At 39.6% G+C, this 21,567-nt stretch overlaps 1 protein-coding gene and 1 pseudogene across 1 annotated transcript in view; both read left to right on the forward strand.

The window, feature by feature from the left end:
- RP1 (RP1 axonemal microtubule associated) overlaps window positions 1–21,567 on the forward strand; it is a 378,450-nt gene that overhangs the window by 338,099 nt on the left and 18,784 nt on the right. The window contains exon 26 of the mRNA XM_077166764.1: window positions 15,225–15,444. Within this exon, the coding sequence (XP_077022879.1) occupies window positions 15,225–15,444 (220 nt within the window). The remainder of the gene's footprint in view (window positions 1–15,224; window positions 15,445–21,567) is intronic.
- LOC143686244 (carbohydrate sulfotransferase 4-like) lies at window positions 1,519–2,783 on the forward strand (annotated as a pseudogene).

The following is a 21,567-nucleotide window of genomic DNA, read 5'->3' on the forward strand; positions in this document are numbered from 1 at the left end:
AATTGATTTATGATTATCAAAATAATACTATTAACTACCATCCATAGTTTTTGTGTAGTTTTCCCCATAAATTTCCATATTTAACACCTTTGTATTATTGTCATACATTTGCTATAATTCATGAAAGAACATTATTAAACCTGTACTATTAATGCTATTCCATTTTCTACAATAGCATTCACTGTTAAACATTCCATGTTTTATCTTTTAATTTCATTCTAGTAACATCTGCAACCTACTTTTCTGTATTAACCACATTCACCTATATAATTCAGTACTGTTAATTGCACTCGCAATAATGTGCTACCATCATCAACATCCATTTCCAAATCTTACAATCAACATAAATAGAAATTCTGTACAAGTTAAGCATCAAGTCCCCATTCTGTAACCCTATTCTTTCCCTTGACAACCTATATTCTAGACTCTTTAACTTTATGAGTTTGCTTATCGTAATGAGTTCATACTAGTGGGATCATATCATTATTTGTCCTTTTTTGTCTGGCTTATTTCACATAATGTGAAATCTTATTGGTTATGTGCTTTCCAAATATTTTCTCCCATTGAATAGGTTATCTTTTCACTTTTGTGACAAAGTCCTTTAATGCACATAATTTTGAGGACCTCTCATTTCTCTATTTTTTCTTTCATGGCTTGTTGCTTGGGTGTAATGTATAAGAAACCATTGTCTAACACAAGATCCTGAAGATGCTTCCTTATATTTTCTTCCAGGAGGTTTATATTGCTGGTTCTTATAGATAGGTCTGTAATACATTTTGAGGTAATTTTTGTATAAAGTGTGAGATTGTGGTACTCTTCATTCTTTTGACATGGATATCCAATTCTCCCTGCATGATTTGTTGAAGACACTATTCTTTACCAACTGAGTAGACTTGGCAGTTTTGTCAAAAATCAGTTAGGGGGGTTGCAAAGGCAGTTCAGTGGTAGGATTCTCACCTGCCATGCGGGAGACTAACGTTTGATCCCAGCCCATGCACTTTCAAAAAAACAAACAAACAAGCAAACAAAAGAAAGAAAGAAAAAACAAATGGAAATTCAATAAATGGTGCTAATAATGGAATACTCACATGGGAAAAGAATGAAATGTGACCCCTGCCATAAAGCATACAAAAAAAAAATACAATAAAATAAATAAATCAATTAGGAGTTGTGGGAGAGAATGCTTCCTCCTTTGCTTCTCTCAACCCACCTCAACAGAAGTCTCCCAATCCTTTGAGTCTCACAGGTGTTAAAACACCTAATGTCATGGCTCCTTGAGAGTGAGTGCTTTTTCTCAATCCAGTCTTTGAAGGTGGGTCATTTATTTGGCAGAAAGGAAAGAACTGTGGAATTTGCTTTGAGTAAGGATGGTCATGCAAAATGCAAGTAGGTGGAGGAAGTCAAGAGGGGAACTGGTGAGTCAGAGGAGAAAAGTGGCTCAGCCTGCTTATTGAACGTCACTAAAGCAGTGGAGATGCCTAAGACCTTAACAAGATCTTCCACTTCTGCACAGTGATGCTGCCCCCAAAGATCTAGCTCCTGGTATCCCAAATGACCATCTTCATTCTATTTTTCTATCTCTGCAGCCACAACCTCAGTTCCCTATCTAGGAAAGAGGAGCCCAAGCTGATGTATGTCTTGGTCCTGTCTTCCTGGCACTTGGACTCTTCCTTTGTGGGGCAACAATTTGGGCAGCAATTGGATGCCTTCTACTTGATGGAGACTGCTTGGCACATCTGGATGAGCTTCACACAAAACACTGCCCCGAAGGTGCACATTGCAGTGTGGGACCTTGTGTGGGCCATCTTTCAGTGCAACATGAGTGCTTCCCAGTCCTGGGAAGCAATCCAGCATCTTCCAATGGGAGACCAGAAGGTCCTGTTTCCCTTCCTGCCTGCAGCATTTTCCCGTGAGATAGGGATATACCCCAGGCTCACTGCAAGGTGCTGTGCAATTGACAGCCCATCGAGGTGGTAGAGGAAGTCTGGTGCTCCCACAGCCATGTGGCGTTCAAGGAGGTGTGCTTCTTCAACCTGAAGGCCCTTTACCTACTGTTAACAGTGCCTTCCCTCAACATGCCCACTGCGCACGTGGTCCGTGACTTCCTGCTGTGTTTGGTTCAGGAGCACTGAGGGAGAACTCATGATTGACAGCTGCATTGCAGTAGGGCCGCTGTGGATCAAACTTAAGAAGGAGGACCAAATCTACCACGTGATGCAGGCCACCTGCGAAAGCCAATGGGAAACCCATGAGGTTGTCCAATTCTTGCCCGAAGCCCTGAAGCAGCCTTACCTGCTGGTATGCTGAAGACTTTGTCTGGAAGACCCCGACCCAGACTTCCCAGATGTAAGACTTTGTAGTCTTGAAATTCTTGCTCGAGCTCTAAGCATCACCCAAGGCAAGGGTATGGGTAAGCATGCTTTCCACACAAATGCTAGGCGTGCCTTCAATGCCTCCCAAATCTGGCACTGGTCCTTGACTTATGAGAAGGTTACTTGCACTCAGAAAACCTGGGGAGCTACCATGAATTTGCTGGGCTACCACCAAGTCAAGTCTGAGCAAGAGCAGAGAAAGCTGTCATTGCATCTTCTGTTGAAGAGCTTGTTGGCAGATTCCATAGTGATGTAAACTCTGAGCCCCTCGGAGCTCCAAGTAGATTCACAGAAGAGAGTAGGAATAGGTTTGGATGCTCAGCTGTGAGTGTGCCCATTGCAATTATTGGTTGACACAAATAAGAAACTAAATCTCTGCAAAACAGAACAACCTCTTAAATCATGGAGTGGCTGGGCCCAATTTGAAAGTCATTACCCTCAGTGTTTACTTACCATGTACAACAATTTGGCCTGTGCTGCTGCCATTCATTAACACTGAAATTTCAAAATAAGATTCTAGTTGGAATGTCCCCTTCTGTGCTTTTTAATTACTAGTTAGTAAACACTCATTCTTATGAGATCCTAACCCAAAATGTGATCTATTTTTGCTATTATCACCCACATACACAAAATATTGCCAAAACAATTGGCAATATTCCATCAAGTTCATCAATTTCATCTGATGAACTAACTCTAGACTAATTAATACATTGCCCTCTTTATAATCAGTAGAAAAAAGATAATCAGTAATTGAGCCCTTTTTGTTTCATGAGAGACATAAGCTGTAATAATGCCAGATGCATGTCCCTGGGCCTGGGGAAGAGTTCTCTTCAATCCAATCCCTGGGCCAGAGGAGCTCAGTTTGACTGGTGCTGTTTAGTTTTTCCTGATTTTTTTTTCACTAACAAGAAAAGGTGTTTCACCCAGTCTTTGCAGCATTCCCCAAATCTTGTTGAAAATGTGTGATGCTATGCCCTTACCTGAGGTCTGCTGGAATTGGAACCTCCCAGGGTGGACATGGGATTCTGTATCTTTATCAAGCTACCCAGTGGACTCCTCCACAGCCTGTCTGACAACAGTATACCCTGAAATGAGCAGCACCTGTTTGCCCTCTTCTTCCAAGAATGGTGACTTTTCAGGTCCAGTTTTGCATGCCACTTCCTTTGAACAGTGGTGCTGTCCTCAAGTTGGAAGGAATAAGAAGAAGGCCCATAAATAATCTGGAATTCCATGGACCTCTGAGTATTACTTTTTAAAATAACTTACTTTGTCCAAACCTGAGAGATATTCATTTCTCTTTCCTTTTGTTTTGACTCCCAGTTTTAACAATCTTCTTATTCATAAAGCTCCTTCAACGGTAGATCAGAATTCTCCCACTCAATTCTGCCAAATAGTTCTCAGCCTGCTGTAGCCACCCAAGATGCTAGAATGGCTACCTTTGCCAGTAGGGTCTGTTCATTTATATGAGGCTTTAAAGGAGTGGACTTATTCTAATGCTCAAAACCAAATCACTCTAGAAACTCCTCAAGAGCATAGGATCTTCTGACTTCTACAGACTTTCTGAAAACAAAGAATGAAATTTCCCTAACACTGAAAATAAGGCCAGGGCAGCAGATGATGGTGCCAAGGGCCAGTGAAGAGATATATAGCAATAGACTTCTCTGACTTCCCCTCTGAAATTCCAGCCTCTACCTAAATTATTTTAAAGTTAGCAACTTCCTGTAGGAACCACAAGGATGTGATTCTGGGGTACTGCATAGCTGTCTGCTTGTCCTTCTCCAAAAAGATTACTTTATTCCAACGTGAGGCAAGAGACTAGCCTGGGTCTCAGGAATTTTTCAAGCTTTGAATTTAAATTTAAATATCTTAGAATTTCTATGTTCATGATCCTAGATGTGAGGAAGCAGATGGCATCCAAATGATTAGTAGTCATTCTCTTAAAGGATAGTCTACTGTACCACCCAGTACAGCTGCCTCTGGCCACATGCGGCTTTTAAGGTTTAAATTAATTAAAATTAAGTAAAAATTCATTTTCTCATTCACAGTAGCCCCATTTTCAATGCTCAAGAGCCACAAGTGGCTGGTGGCTACTGCTTAGGACAGCATAGGTATGTATCATGCCCATCACTGCAAAAAGTTCTATTGGACAGCTAAGTTAATTTTTATCTGTGTTAACATTTTATCCCTGTGCTGGCTTGAAACTGCTGTGTACCCCAGAAAAGCAATGTCCTTTAACCCTGATCTTGTATTGTTGGGTGGGATCTTTTTGATTTAGTTGTTTCCTTGGAGATGTGACCCACCCAATTGTCAGTGGTACCTTTTGATTGGGTGATTTCCATAGAGATGTGTCTCCAACAATTCAAGGTGGGGTCGCTTACTGGAGTCCTTTAATAGGATATCATTTTGGAAAAAGCTTCAGAGCCCGCACACCCAGAAACATTTGGAGATTCAGAATGAATACCCCCAGCGAAGCCTTATGAAATGAGGAAAGACATTGCCATGGGTTTTTCCAACTGAAAGAGTTACCCAGAAGCCAAAGACCCAGCAGACACCAGCCATGTGCCTTCCCAGCTGACAGAGGTGTTCTGGATGCTTCAGTCTTTCTCGAATGAAGATAACCTCTTGTAGGTGCCTTAATTTGGACATTTTCACAGCCTTAGAACAGTAAATTGTAAACTTAAAAAGTTCTCTTTTTGAAAGCCATTCTGTTTTTAGTATATTGCATTCCAGCAGCTTTAGCAAATGAAAACATCCTACCATAAAAAAGCTTAAAGAATATATTATTATTATTATTATATGATGAGATTTTTATACAGCATAAGATTATGTGTAGTGTAAAATCCTGCTAAATGATCTCTTTAAAAACCTGATCTAGTGTTGAAGGGGACTTCAGTGAGCACTGAACATTCCCCTACTGGCATATTCAGATGGGCAGTCACTTGGACTCAGTGATGAGAGTGGCACATTCAGTGGTATGGGGAGTTAGGGAAACTGAGAAGAGATTCTATGTGTAAAGGATGTGTTTGACTAGACATCCATTCCAATTTGGTGACATCCATTCTATCCCCAAACCCCAGCAATAGAAGGCCATTTCTTTGCCTCTTCACCCTATTTAGCTGTGCAGTTTAAGGATGAGTTTAAGCATATATATGGGATAAATTCAATTTAAATTTCTTAGAGCTAGTATTCAGGTTTGGGGAATGAGTTCTCTCAGGACTAAAGTAAACATAGTGACCTGAAATGCATAATTGCAAGACAGCAATAAAAGTCTTTACAAACTCCAACTTGGGCAATTGCCCAAGTCCTATACTGTAGAGGCTCCCAAAATTTCATAATTTTTGGAGGGTGACAAAGAGGTTATTTTTGAAACAAAGGAGCTTTAACTGTAATTTAATTCAACTGTTTCTATCTATGTGATTTCTTTGAACAATTGCTAAATGTTTCAAAAGTTCTTAAACCCAGATATTTTAATCAAATCAAACATCAAAAAAATCAGTTGGTCATAGACGTGAAGGTCTGTTTCTGAAATCTCAAGTCGTTTCCATTGATCAATACACCTGTTTGCCAAAATCATGCTGTTTTGACCACAGTAACTTTGTAGTATGCTTTTAAGTCAAGAAGTGTGAGTCTTCCATCTTTGTTCTTTTCAAGATGGCTTTGGCTATTCAGAGTCCCTTATCTTTCCAAGAAAATTGATAATTTGCTTTTCTATTTCTGTAAATTAGGCTTTTAGAATTTTTATTGGGATTGCATTGAGTCCGTAAATAATTTGGGGTAGAATTATCATTTTAATGATATTTAGTCTTCTGGTTTGTGAACACAGAATGCCCTTCCATTTATTTATCTTCTTTGATTTCTTTTAAAAATGTTTTGCAGTTTCCTGTGTACAAGTCCTTTACATACCTGGTTAAATTCATTCTTAGATATTTGATTCTTTTAGTTGCTGCTGTAAATGGGAAATTTTTTCTTGATTTCCTCCTCAGATTACTCATTATTAGTGTATAAAAACACTACTGAATTTTATATGTTCATTGTATATCCCATCACTTTGCTGAACTCATTAACTCTAGTCACTTTTTGTCCTTTTTAAAAATTTTCTATTGATAGTATCATGTATCTATAAATAGTGAAAGTTTTACTTCTTCCTTTACAATTTGGGTTCCTTTTATGTCTTTTTCTTGTCTAACTGCGCTGGCTAGAACTTCCAGCACAATGTTGAATAACAGTGGTGACAGTGGACATTCTTGTCTTTTCCTATTATCAACAGGAAAGCGTTCAGTTTCTCACTATTGAGTATGATGTTGTCTGTGGATTTTTCCATATATGCCCTTTATCATGTTGAGGAAGTTTCCTTCTATCCTGCTTCTCTAAGTGTTTATATCAAGAAAGGATGGTGGATTTTATCAAATGCCTTTTCTGCATCAAATGAGATCATGTTATTTTTTTTTCTCTTTTTGTTAATGTGGTGTATTACATTAATTCATTTTTTTTTTTTATGTTGAATCACCCTGTATACCTGGGATAAAACCCATTTGGTCATGGGTTTTAAATTTTTTTTTAAATGCTGTTGGTTCAGTTTGCAAGTACTTTGTTGAGGATTTTTGTATCTATATTAATTAGAGAAAGCGGTGTGTAATTTTCTTTTATTGTAGTATCTTTACCTGGGCTTTGGTATTAGAGTAGTGTTGGCCTCTAGAATGAAATAAGCATAAGCAATGTTCCCTCCTCTTCAAGTTTTTAGAAGATTTTGAGCAGGATTGCTATTAATTCTTCTTGGAATGATTGCTAGAATTCACCTGTGAATCCATCTGATCCAGGGCTTTCTTTGTTGGAAGTTTTTTGAAAACCGATTCAGTCTCTTTAAATGTAATTGGTCTGTTGAGGCCTATTATTTCTTCTAGAGTCAGTGTAGGTTGTTTATGTGTTTCTAGGAATTTGTCCATTTTGTCGGGATAGTCTAATTTGTTGGCTTACAGTGGTTTAGAGTATCTTCTTCTGATCCTTTATATTTTTGGCTGTCAGTGGTAATGTCCCATCTCTATTTCTGATTTTATTTATTTGCATCTTCTCTATTTTTCTTTGTCAGTATAGGTAAGTGTAGATTTTATTGATCTTCTCAAAGAGCCAAGTTTTTGTTTTTTAGTTCTCTCTATTGTTTATTCTCAATTTCATTTGTTTCTGCTCTAGTCTTCGCTATTTCTTTTTTACCGTACATCTGCTTTGGGATTAGTTTGCTATTCTTAGATGGCTTGTAATTTTTTGCTGATGTCTTGGCATCTGATTATCTTGATGAATTAACTCTGAAGGTCAGTTTCTCCCTCTTGTCTAGTGTTTTATTGTTGATTGGTTTTGTGTTAAATCTTCTTTTTGTCACTTGGCCTGGTTTATTCTAGACTTTTAAAATAACCCATGTTTAACAGATCAGACTTTTTTCAGTTTTTCTTCATCTGATTCTTTCCCTAGATATGTAGTAGAATTTTTAAGGTTGTACTTTTTGTGCAAGTATTTCACTTCCACGAGGAGGCTTCCTTTCCTCTGTTCTTTCTTTGGGAATCTTGGTCTGTTCTGTTGGGTTTTGTGTGGAATTTTCTCCCCAGCTCCTATAATTTCTTTAAATTCTCACTCTCACTCAGTGCCCGTTTTCCTTCCACTTTTCAGTTCTGAGAACCTCCTGTCTTACAGCAGTTCAGTTTGACACCTTCCCCTTTTCCCCTCTGTTAGGCTTGTCTGCTTCCAGTTTATTTCCTATAGGGGTGTTTCAACCCACGAAGCCACGTGGGGTCGACCCAGATGGTGTATCACTCCAGAAAAATCTGTTTTGCATTTGGGTTATCCATCCAACAGAAGCTGGATTGAGTGACTGCAATACTTACTAGCCACATTTCTACTGTCTCTCTTTTTTACTCTGATGGCAGCCCTTTCCTATGTAGCACTCCTCAGTGGCTTGTGTTTCACCCTGGGTCTCTGGAGTTGGGTCCCTGTGGCTGGATATGCTGAGGTTCTAACTCCTTGTTGTGAGTGGCTCTAGAGTGTGTGCCCCCTGTGCGAGGGACCTAGTTCACTGCCCCTGAGTAGCTTCCAATCTGTGCAGGACTGAGTGAGGGGACGAGAAGTGAACTAGTGGGTCCAGGATGGAAATTTCCTACCTGATATTTTTGTTTTTCTTTGATTCAATTTTTTGTGCTGTCCTTCTCCAGTCTCTACATTCTCCAGAAAAACTGCCTCATTTTGAAGACGGGGAAACTTTAGTTGGAAATATGGTCTAGCTTTCCCATATCACATGATCATAAAGTCTTTGTGACCCACCCCAAAGTCTGCAGTCTTTTATTTGATGCTGGCTACCACCTCTGGGGTTCACTTCTTACCAATAGCATTTACATTTGTTAAATACCTACTGCTACCTGAGAGTATGCTGGATTCTGTTCAAAAAGCTAGAATAAAGTTGTTTTGTTTTTTAATTTCAGGAACAATTAACTCTTAATGAGCAATTAATTAATAATTAACTATTCAATCTCTTTGGTATTTCCTGTTTTTGTCTCCCTTTCCTGAACAACCTGCTTACTCTGCAGAGTCAGATCTCTTGCTATCTCCTTTTCTTGCACCAAATCCTTTTATCATACTTTTCCTTTCCTGCCTTTTTTTTTTTTTTTTGCATGGGCAGGCACCAGGAATCGAACCTAGGTCTCTGACATGGCAGGTGAGAATTCTGCTACTGTGCCACTGTCTCACCACCTTAGCATCCTTTTCTTATACCACTGCTTTGCTCATTTCTCTCCTTGAACTCTTTGGTTTTATTTGTTCATGCCTCTTCGTTTTCACTCGTGGATTGTGAGGTCTCTGTGTTTCTCGTGTTTATATACTTGCTTAGAACAGTGTTTGCATACAATAAAAACATTAAATGTTTGAATGGTTTAACCTACCTACTATACATTTAAAATGTTCTTGGGGTAGCATATATAATAAATGGAATCATCAAAAAATATGTTGGGTATACAAAGTGCTTATTTTTTCCCTTTAATTTAGCATAGTCCGAACCATTCTTTATTAATAATTTCAATAATCTCTAATCAGACATTCTTAAACAATGATTTTTCCTTTTGTCTTCAAGTTCTGGTTATGAAGTAGAATGTACTAATACTATTACAATGATTATTCCATGGCATTAGAGTAATGATAATGGGCTATATTTTCACATTTCTTCTGTCTCTCTCTCTCTTTCTGGAACTTTCAATTTATATACGCCCCCTTTCCTCAGATGAAATAAAATTTATTTTAATCTGTGTCTATGTATTACTTCAAGTTTTAATTGTAAAAAATAAATTCGTCTTTCTGGAGAACAGCTGAGCCATGCTGTAGTCCATCTGCATGATGAAGAGCCAGATTCCACGCTGGAATCATTGGTCTTTGCATTTTCAATTGTAGAAAGTTAAATGCATAAAACTAAGAAAAGTTACGTGCAGGAACAATTTCTCGACATACTGCATTTTTTTATTTGATTGAAGCTGAGGTGACCCAGATTGTATTAAACCAGAACAAAAAGCTCCAAATCAGTTTGACTAACCTGACCCCTATCTGTTAGAAATGATTTGGAACCAACTACAGCAGTGTACTGGTCATTTTGGTTCTGGTTTTATTTGACTAACCCAGCAGACACGGTGTCTAATGACATAATTTCTGAACCGTGGCACCATTTAATGATTATTTACAGATATCTATTTTTACCAGCAGGATTAGACACAGGGTTTATCAATTTCAATTTCGTTTGCAAGGCCAAACACTAATTTTTTATTTCCTCTGTGAGTGCTGGGCCCACATTCTCTCCTATCTTCAGATTAAATAGATTTAGGCTTTTTTCTAATTTTGTTACTAGCACGAAATCTTGATTGATATAATAGTATCTGCTGATACTTATTGAGTGTTATCATACTTTATAAGATTACTATTATTGTAATTATACTGTTCAGATGGGGAAACTGAAGTTTGAGAGGTTGTGAGAAACTGCTGCTCTGTAAACAGCTAGCAAGGGCAGATGTTTTTCCAAACTCATGTCTTTCTGGTTTCTGAAACTGGGTTTTCACAATGACACTATTTTGCTTTGGAGTGTGGTCAGCTGCTTTTTCTCACATCTCCTAGTATTTGCAACTTTGGGGTAAATTTTAGGGTATTACTTGCCTGTTACTAAGCACCAGTACTAAGATTTTCTACATGGCAGAATTCCTGTGATCACTCTGTTCTGGAAATTACAGGGTGGGGGGGGGACCCACATCTTTCACTCAGCTTGGTGGCATTTCATTTGTGTGCACCTGGCCAAAGGGTGTTTTGGCTAGAGGGTAGAATCAATTCAGAACAATTATCACCGAGAGGATATCCCAAAATTATATTACAAACAAAAATATTTTCATAGAAAAAAATGCACATTTACCTAGGCAAACTTTATAGTAACACCAAGTGGCAGAAAAAGAAAGTGGAGAGGAGGGGGTGACAAAACACCAGATGATGTTGCTTCTAATTACACTTTGTGTAATAGTCAGAAGTTTGGCCCTAGGGCCCTGAACCCTGGTGTTACTCCTGCGGGTGTGTTATGATACAGGGCAAAAGGACTTTGGGGATCTGGTTAAGGTCAGCTTAATCAGCTGACTTTAAGGTGGACCCAACTTAATCACATGAGCCCCTAAAAGCAAAGATCTTACGCTGCTGGTAACAGAGGGAAAGTTAGAGAGTTAGAGCAGGGGAAGGTTTCTCTGATGTCTCTGGCCTGAAGATGAAGATGTCCACCTGTCAAGAAAATGAGGACAGTTCCACAACCACCAGCACCTGAATTCTCCCAACAATCTGAATCAGCTTCGAAAAGGAAGATTCTCCAGAGCTTCCGAGAAGAACCGGCACACTGATTTAGGCTTGTGGGGCCCAGAGAAGAGGGTCAAGCTGAATCCCTTTTGGCCTTGGCTTCTAACCCAGGGAACCCTGAGCTAATAAATTTGTATTTATTAACCACATTTGTGGTAATTTATTCTGGCAGCAATGGAAAACAGTGTATAATTGATCAACTTTTTTTCATATGACCCCCATAAGCAATTTTTAAAACAGGTATTGCCCATTCTGGATAATGAATGACAGAACGTTTATATCACCAGGTAATTAGGATTCTGGAGGAGTGACAAAGGGGTAAGAAGGAATTACTTGATTTAAAAAGGACTTCAGTCCAGTTATGAAGCTCAGAACTACTGTATAAATCTTGTTGTGTAAATCTGAAGCTCACAAAAGTAAATGGGTGATTTGACTGCTTAAGGGTCGGTGCGTTTGATCGAGAAGCTACCCACTTGGAGCCGGGAAGCTCAGGAAAGCTTCCCCAAGGCTGTTGGGTTTAATGGACTTGACAAATCTGTGGACAGGAGTTGAGTGAAGAGGACAAGGTGGGCATTGTAAGCCGGAATGCAGAGATGGTAGGTGACAAACCGTGGAACTAACCTTGCGCAAACTTAGGTATTAGGGATCAAGTAAACCAAGGTTGCAGAGAATGTGGTTCCAGTGGATGGTTTGTAGGGTAGAAATCAGGTCAGTGAAATTTGAAGACTGAATAATTTATGAAGCAATGGAAAGAGGCATGTAGAACATTCATCCTAGTAATTTGGCTGTTTAAAAAAGAAAGAAAAGAAAATATTTTTACGGTATCTATGGTTGTGCTGGTTTGAAAGGATTATGTGCCCTAGAAAAGCCATGTTGTAATCCTGATTCAATCCTGTGGGAGCAAAGTTTTTTTTAATCCTTATTCAGTACTATTGGCTAGAAACTCCATGGAGATGTGACTCTCCCAGTTGTGGGTATTAACCTTGGATTAGAGGGAGATGGTGACTCCACCCACTCCAGGTGAGTTTTGATTAGTTTACTAGAATCTTTTAAAAGAGGAACCATTTTGGAGAGAGTCCCTTTTAGAGAACCATGACAGCCACAAGAGTCCGCACAGCCAGAGACCTTTGGAGACAAAGAAGGAAAACGCCACTGGGGGAGCTTCATGAGGCCTGGAGAGAAAGCTAGCAGATGTCACCATGTTCGTCATGTGCCTTTCCAATTGAGACAGAAACCCTGAACTTCATCAGCCTTTCTTGAGTGAAGGTAACCTCTTATTGGTGCCTTAATTTGGACATTTCTATAGACTTGTTTAATTGGAACATTTTCATGGTCTTAGTACTGTAAACTTGCAACTTATTAATTTTCCCTTTTTAAAAGCCCTTCCATTTCAGGTATATTGCATTCCAGCAGCTAGAAAACTAGAACAATGGTAGTGTTTCTAAAGACACTAGAAGTGAATGAGAAAATAAGAAGGTAATTTAGGGAGAAATGTTCCCGAAAAGGTAAAACATAGAAAGAGATGTTAGCTTGTGTTAGGGACTGGGTAGGAAGGGGAGACAAGATGATAAATGAAAACATTTTGATAGAATTTCCTTGAAAATGGAATGACTAAATAGATGTTACATCAAATGGAGTCAAGTCTGCTGGCCATTTAATGGAGAAGACGTTTTTATCTAGCTTAAACTTTAAAGAGCTAAAGAATCATATTAAAATGCTTTTCAGTTATTATATTTCTTGGTTATAACTAAAAACCATTGACTCAAACTACCTAAAACAGTAAATAAGATTTTCACTCCACTTACTTGGAAATTCAAAAACAGGTCAAACTCCAGGTGACTATAATCAGCAGTTTGCTGATAAAATTGAGGGATTTTTCTGTCTCTCTGCTCACGTGCCCTTGGAGCCAGCTTTATCCTAACTTAGTTTCCTCATGGTCACACAAAGAGTACTTCCAGTGACAAGAAAGACTCAATGCTTCTTGGTTACATCCAGCAGAAGAGAGCAAAACCTTTCTCTTTAGTGTGACTGGACCCAACTAGGTTATAAGCCCACTGTCTCTGAACCTGTAATGTTCTCCAGAGGATTTATTGGTCTGAGACTTATCAGGATCTTGACCTAGACTTAGGGTTGCATCACTTGTCCCAAGTCAGATGGGGGGGTGGAGTGGTTCCTGAAGAAAAACCTGCATCTGATTAGAAAGAAGAAAGGAGAAATGGATACTGAGTTGGTGACTGTCATTAGTTTGCTAATGCGGCCAGAAAACAATATACCAAAAATGGAATGTCTCTTTAAAGGGAATTTATTACATTATCAGCTTATAGTTCAAAGGCTATGAAAATGTCCAAATTAAGGTGTCAACAAGAGGTTACCTTCAATCAAGTAGGGCTGATGCCATCCAGAACACCTTCTGTCAGCTGGGAAAGCACATGGCTGGCATCTGCTGGTCCCTTGCTCCTGGGCTCTTTTGCTTTCAGCTTCTGTTTCGTTTTGGGGTTCCTTACTTAGCTTCTGTAGGCCTTCATTTAGCTCTTCCAGGACACAATCTGGGTTCTGGCTTGCTTAGTATCTCATGGGAAGGCACACATAGCGTCTGCTGGCCTCTGCCCGGGTAGGTATCTGCTCTCTCCATCAGCACTTCAAGCATCTCCAAAAATCTGTGTCTCTGTCAGTTCTGAAGTAACTATTCTCCAAGCATCTGCATTTCTTCAAAATGTTTCCTCTTTTAAAGGAATCCAGTAAACTAATTAAGACCCATCTTGAATGGGCGGGGTCACATCTCCCCATTCCACACTTGGGTGTGTCACATTTCTGTGAAGAAAATCTAATAAAATCTTTCCACCCTACAGTATTGAATTAAAAGAAATCGTTGACCCCACAAGACTGGGTCAGAATTAAAACATAGCTTTTCTAGGATACATAATAGTTTCAAACCTGCATGGTGACCAACAGTATCTGTGGTGGTTTGAAGCCACCTGTACCCCAGGACATCATATTCTTAAGGTTGATCCATTCCTGTGGGTGTGAACCTACTGTAAGTAGAACATTTTGATGAGGTTACTTCAGTTAAGGTATGACCCAGAGTTGGTCTTAAGCCTCTTACTGGAGTCCTTAATAAGAAAATGAAATTCACACAAAGAAAGGAAAAGCCACAAAAGCAAGAAGTTGAAAGCAATGAAACCTGGAAGAGAAGGAAGAGGCCAGCAGATGCTGCCATGTGCTTTGCCATGTGCAAAGGAGTCCAAGATCATCAGCAGCTGTCTTTTGGAAGAAAGCATCACCTTGATGATGCCTTGATTTGGACATTTTTTTCAGACACAGACTCTCTTTGTAAGTGAATAAATTTCCATTGTTCAAGTCAAACCATTTCATGGCATATTGGTTTCAGCAACCTTGAAAACTAAACCAGTGTTCACTACAAAGATGAAAGCTGCTCTCCAGATTTTTTTTAAACATTGTATTAATCACATTACCAACACTGTGTCAAAATCGATCCTTCCAATGCAAAATTAGTTCATTTCAGCACAATCTAGGTAATCCAAACTTAAATTAGAAGTCTCATATGACCTTTTTTCCTTATGAGCCACTTAAATGGAAAAATCTAATCTATTATAGACATCAGAGAATTAGATTCTTATTCTTCAGGATAATATGAATAAAGATTGCATACCAATAATTACAACAAAAAATTATTTTGCAAGAAAATAACGATGAGTTACTAAAACTATGTAATGGAAACTAGCTGGATTGATTCTATTGGTTTGCTCATGGTCTATGGATATGGTAGAATTTATATAACAGCATTTCATGATGTTACAAGTACCTTTAGTTCCAAAGGAAATTAGTAAAGAATACGTGAAAAGAAGTTTTCACAATGAAAATAAGGTTGGGAAACATTATAAAGTAGGTGTAGGTACTGATTTTAAAATTTAATATGAATTTGGAATTCAAAAAACCAAATCAGAAATGTGTGGAATTTTATTTTCTTTTTCCTTTATGGTTCAGGTTAATCTTAAAGATATTGGTGAAATCTATAAAATACGCATTGGACATGACAACAGTGGAAAGGATCCCAGGTGGTATCTGGAAGAGATTAGACTTGAAAATATAGCCACATGTGAGCTGTTTTGTTTGCCTGTTGATTCCTGGATAGCAGAGAATGAAAATGATGGTGATATATGGAAAGAAATACCCATCACGAGAGCTAATAAAGCACCTTTGCCAGGTAGATAATTCTGTTTCCTTGTTATGTGTATTAGAGGATGACAAAATTTTTTTTCATCCATGCGACTATATAATACAAACATTGAACCCTAAGGTAAACCAAAGACTATAGTTAATAGAACAATTATGAAAATGTGCTTTCATAAATTGTAGCAAATGTACCATACCAAATCTGATAACCATCTTGCTTTGCCTTCCCCAGTTGCAGTGAAAATGCTCGCTATCAATGGTTACTGTGGCCTCTGTTCCAAATTAAATTACTCTCCTGTGTCTGTGTGTCTGGTTAGATGTCCCTGCTGTATTGACACGGCTCATCTCTCATTTGAACAGGCAGAGATTCACTGAGGTGCTGGAACTAGACACAACATTGCCTCATTTATGAGATGGGGATAAAAATAGTATCTGTGTCCTAAGATTGTTTTGACTCCATGATATAATGTAAGTATAGTATTTAGGATCATGGATTTGAGGTGCTTAGTACAGTTCCTAGCATAGAGTGGTCATGCAATAAATACCAGCCATCATCATCATCATGATTAAAATAATTAAAATTGTTGATTTTCTCTGACTCTGACCCTCATCTCATGTTATCAATTTAATTCTTTAACTGTATGGCTATTTTTTTTCTATTTCTATCCCGAGCTCTACTTGATCTTCTTCCCTTAGACATGTGGTTATAAAGGATTGATTTCTCCCTGCCCCTTTGAGTCTCTCCCTAAATTTATTCTTCATGTTTGCATATATTTTGAAAGTTTTAAAAAACATTTTTTTCAAATAAAGTCTAATTTAATAAGGAAGTTCTAGATCCTAAGATTTGTAGCTTTCCTACAGCCAAATGAGAATGGCAGTGGCATGGAGGGGTATCCATATGACACTGTGGTGGAACAGATAGAAGGGTTCCAAGAAATTTAGAGCCCTGATTTTTAGCCTGTATATCCTAGGACTATCTGTGCAATACAACTCAATGGTTAACATCTGTCAGGCATCCATTTTGCTTTTAACAAAATGATGGCTAGAAGAATTCTGTACTAATAAGCAGCAGAAGAAATCTTCTTGGCCTGCTCTATTAGCTATTTCTCAATTGTACTGTTTTTAAAAGCAATGTAATTTTAAAATGAATTTTACTCTATTGAGATGACTATTTTGTATTTGTTCCAGTTACCTCTTATTTGACATATGCATATCAAATGCAAAAAAAAAATGCACAAGGCAATTGTATAGGTTTTTTTTAAAAAATCCAAGATACAAAAGCAGATCCATTGTACTTTATCTGGACTATTGATTTGGGCTTCATTCAACAAATGGCAATAAAGACTCAGCAGATCTCCTTGGTATCTTTCTGTTCATCCTTTTCCCAGAGTAGCTAATGACTTTATCCGTTAGTATCTCCCATTTCAAACGGTGATTTCTCAGTTAAAGCACCCCAACCATTTCTTAAGATATTTTCTCTTACAAAATTATCTAATGTATTACATTATTTAATGTAATGCATGCTACCTAGAGATAATCTGATTTAGCCTTCTCATTTTTCTTAGGCTCTGACAAATTGGTCCATTTGTCCCTTTCCAAATAGAATATCTTCTCTTTTAGGGGAACACCATTAAATCAAGAAAATGAAAAAAAAAATAATGAAACCCCTATGTTTAGGACTTAACTAGGGCCCAAAACCTATTGGTGAGCAAAGAAAATCCTGGGTACTCTGGGTCCACCTTTGGAAAAGGTTGCCACTGAGAGATTCACAACTTCACCTTCCTCTTAACGGGAAGCCCACTGCACTTTTAAACTTCTCAATTCATGGTTCTTTGGTTTGCATATGAGAGGAGTGGATAATCTTCAATATTTGGGGATTGTCTGTCCACCAGTCAAGGCACACTGAAGGTGGCCCAGGAAAGGATACTTGAGCAATGTGGAGGGACTTTTAAAAATTATTATTAAACTATTAGTACTAATCTTATGACTTCCAGGCTGAATGGAGTCTTTGGACACACTGGAGGTTATATAGATTTGTAGTTTAGTAGTACAGAGAGTGATTTTCTATGTAGTTGGCTCGTAAACTCTGTGCCAATTCATTTTGCGCCTTTGCTTCTCCTTTTCAAAAGATTGCTGGAATGTTTTCAAGAGGAAAGGGTTCTTGAGGCTACTGTTCTATAGATCATCATTCTCAGGGGGGCTCAGATAGATTACTAATGGTCCCAGAGAGAGCTCTCCTCCCACAGGCTAGCACTGCCAAATGGAGCTTGTTAACATGCCCTCTCTCCCTTCCTCTGATTTATTCGCCCACTGCCATCTTGGCAGAAAAAGTCTCGGAGTCGCTGCTGATCTCTCTGGGTTTGATGTCCTTAAGAATCTCTCCTTAATGGCTTGGCAGGGAAGCCAAGGGCTATGGAGAGTGCCGACTCAGCTCCTTACAAGGGTGTTCTCCTGGCACACTGGGGAAGAGAAGTATGATAATGGGGAAAGTAGGTTCGAGGCCACGTTTTTGGGTTAAAAAATTTTCTGTGCTAATCTTTGGCAAGCTGACAGGAAATGTGCTTAGTGGTTCACTTCAAAATCAAGAAAAAGCTACCTGGTAATGTATGAAATTACCGTCATAATAGAAATGTGTCTGCTTTAAAATATTTGCATTTTGCAAACTTTAAATAGTGAGAAAATGTGTCTTTCTGAAACCCTGGCTGACAAAGCACAGCAAGTTTTAGATAATAATAGCTGAGCTAAGATGAGATTTACAAAAAAATAAAGCAAGCTTTCTTTGAAGGTTTAGCCTTTAGTACACTGCCTGTTTTCTAGGGGAAAATGTAGGTTTCAAAGTGAGAGAGACCTTTTCATAGATGAGACAACTGAACCTTAAAGAAGTAGAGACTCTGGTTTCAAATCCCGGTCTCAACCATCAGCTTTGTTATTTGGGGATACTTCCTCTATGAAATGCGGTGTATTATACCTACTCCTAGCACCTGTTCCTAGAATAAGCCCTGTATATTTGACCTTCTAAACCTGAACACTTATGAGACAGAAAGAAGGGCTCTGTAACTAATGATTCCAGGATAACAGGTGTAAGTTAGAACCTTCCCAGCCTAACCAGAAGCATCCCTCCTATGGGATTTCCACCAGAGTCACGTGAGACAGTCTGGGCCAAGGGTTTGTCACCCAGGAGGCACTCAGTGCTTACTAAATTCATTCCCTTGATCTCTCTTCCCTCCTAGCAGGTAGCTGTTGCCATGATGAGAAGGCAAACACAAGGAGTACTTTGGGGTTAGAACACTCCATTCTCAATCCAACAGCCAGAGTGACCCTTTTGAAATGTCTCTCTGATATGCCACCCCTTTGCTTCTAACCTTCGAAAAGCTTCCCAGCTTTTTCCCTGCACCAGCCCCAGTGCTTCCTGATCACTCCAGACCTGCAGCTGCCTCAGCCTCCAGGCCTTTGACCTCCTGTTCCATCTGCTGTCATACCTGGTCCAGCCGGCCAGGGGGTGGCTCCTTCACTTTTGGACAGAACTGTAAAGGCACCTTGTCAGGAACATCTTCCCAGCTGACTACCTTCTCCAAATGGCAAACTATTCCAACCCCTTTTGCACCCTGGCACTCCTTTTCTCCCTAAAGCTCAAAGGTTCTTTGAAGCAATATGACAAATACTTTCAACACAGAAGTATCTGAAGTTTCAGATCCAAACTGCAATCGTATAAAGTTCTTGAACCATAAAACGTCAGCGGAGACTGAAATTGAAAGCTCTCCACATGTTTGATGCTGAATCTCATTTAACATCTGTTTTTGAGTTCTGGTTTCTTTGGGCAGTTTGTATCGACATGATCACACCACAGCGAGTGCTGAGAAAGCTTAATTCTCGGTGACCTGAGAGAAAGCCACTAAAATAGCCCATTAATTAAATAGAGTTAAAGAATCAGCAGAGGATTTGTTTTAAGACATTCAGTGGTGCTGCCTGCAGAGATTCCCTATACCAGTGCCGATATTTGATGTTCGATTTCCTGAGGGGCCGACCACCTCTGGCACTCACTGGGTCACAGGTGTGCACTGCAGAGGCAGATGGGACTACACAGGGAGCAGGCAAAGCCATCTAATGTTACCCATATGTACCTGAGCATCGTCATTAAAATCAGCTTATTAGGGAATTCCCCCAGCACCAAAAATACAAAAGAATCCTTTTTTTTTTTTTCGGCATAAGCAGGTTCAGGAAATTGAACCTGGGTCTCTAGTATGGCAGGCGAGAACTCTGAGCCACTGAGCCATCTTTGCACCACCCAAGAATCATTTTTTTTTTTAATGATTAAGAAAGTGTTTACAAAAAATACCTACACTCACTAAAAATATCTTATGTGGGCTATGACAGAGATGAAAGTGTAAATGCAAAGTTCCTGAACTTCTGATCTTCTCCTTGGACTTTGTGATTATTTGCTTATGTCACCCAAGGGCAGTGGGGATAGAGTTTGTCTCCCAGGCTGAAGGAAAGGGCACTATGAGGCCATGGTCCCGGGGTCATTTGTCAGCTGGAGAGAGGTAAGGGGCTGGCTGGCCCAAGGCCACTTCATTACCATGATCTCTAAATTGGGAGTTAAGTATTTGGAAGAGCCTGCGTGGAGAATCTTCCCGTTAGGGCCCTAATGAAGATTTAAGTTTACATGAATTTCATGGGCATGTAATGGTGATTGCTCCCAACAACAAGGTGTGAGTTGTTTTTGTATGTGCATGTATGTGCATGTGTGTATGTTTGCTTAGGGGTACATCTCTCTAGGCTTATTCTTCTAGGCCATTTCCTAATGAAAATTTGAACTACAACCCTTGGAGAATGGAAGTTTGCACCAGGAAGGAGACAGCAGAAAGATTGTTACTTTTATGGACTCTGGTCTATTTGATAAATGGGAGAACATTTTTGGAGCAGACAGAGAAATCTGGGATGTCTGGACCAAAAAAAAAAAAAAAGTATGCTGGGTCACCCTGCCTAAAGACTAGGAGCATTTAAATGCATTCATGCATGTGGGTTTCCAGTTTACAGTCTGGCACAGGTGCTCAGCCACGAGGACCCCTGTCCTCCTCCACTCTCCATTCACTCCCAGGGGGCTGGTGGACCAGGCTCCTTAGAGAGGGGTGGAGTCTGGGAAGCCACACTCTACTATCAACTCTGATTGGCAGCAGAGATCTAGGATGAGGAGACAAAGCCAAGGTCTACATGCTGGATGAACCCTGAAACAAAAGGATACAAGAGCAAAGTAGAGAATGAAAAGACAATTCTGAGAAGCTGGCCTCTTGGCTGGGCTGGCACAATGCCTGGAGAGAGGCTGGTTTGAAGGCACAGTCTGGGGAGAAGCGGTCAATGACCCCCTTAGATGCCTCACATTTGAGCATTTCTTTGGACAACCAGCAGAGAGCAGTACACAACAGTGCTGGAAAGAATGATGGACGTTAAGGCATGAGTTTATCCAATTGACATTTATAGGTGCTGGGAGCCCCAGCTTCAAAGCTGCAAAAATCTTGGGTGCAACGAGTTTGGAAAATGGAGGCCCAGAGATTGATGCACAGATATATGCACCCCTGCAGGGGTGCTCTCAATGAGGGGGGCCACAGCTTCCTGGGCAGCTTCCCCTAGCGTGACTGTAGACTCACTCATGGACATCGCTGTTACTCGATACGTCATGTATAACTTAACAAATTCAGAAGGCTTTAATCACAGAGCCAACATTCCTTTTGCTTTATTCATAATCATCCTAAATCGAGATGCTTGCTTCCCATTAGGAGAGTTCTCTGGCAGCAGCTACCCAAATCTAAGAAGGAACTTGCCTGTTTCCATTAATTTATTACAGTTTCCAGTATCGACCCATGGCAGACCATGGGATAAGGTGGTGGGCCACACCTCTGCATATTTGGCTTCAGGGGCAGACTTTCATTAGGTTATCAGTGCATCTTTATTATGCTCAGTCTTAACATTCTAAACTGGGTTGGGCATATTCCTTTGCTCTGTAACACACACTAATCCTGACTGATCCCAACGTGGGTAGACGCGCACATTGACCAGATGGGAAGGACTCAGTTGGGTCCTACAAGTGAATTTCTGACATCTAGATTTTGAAAGGACCGCATTCCAGCCAACTTCCTGAAGCTTCCTGCCTTCCTCA

The sequence above is a fragment of the Tamandua tetradactyla genome, chromosome 6 (genome assembly GCF_023851605.1).
Source record: "Tamandua tetradactyla isolate mTamTet1 chromosome 6, mTamTet1.pri, whole genome shotgun sequence".
Lineage (NCBI taxonomy): Eukaryota > Metazoa > Chordata > Mammalia > Pilosa > Myrmecophagidae > Tamandua > Tamandua tetradactyla.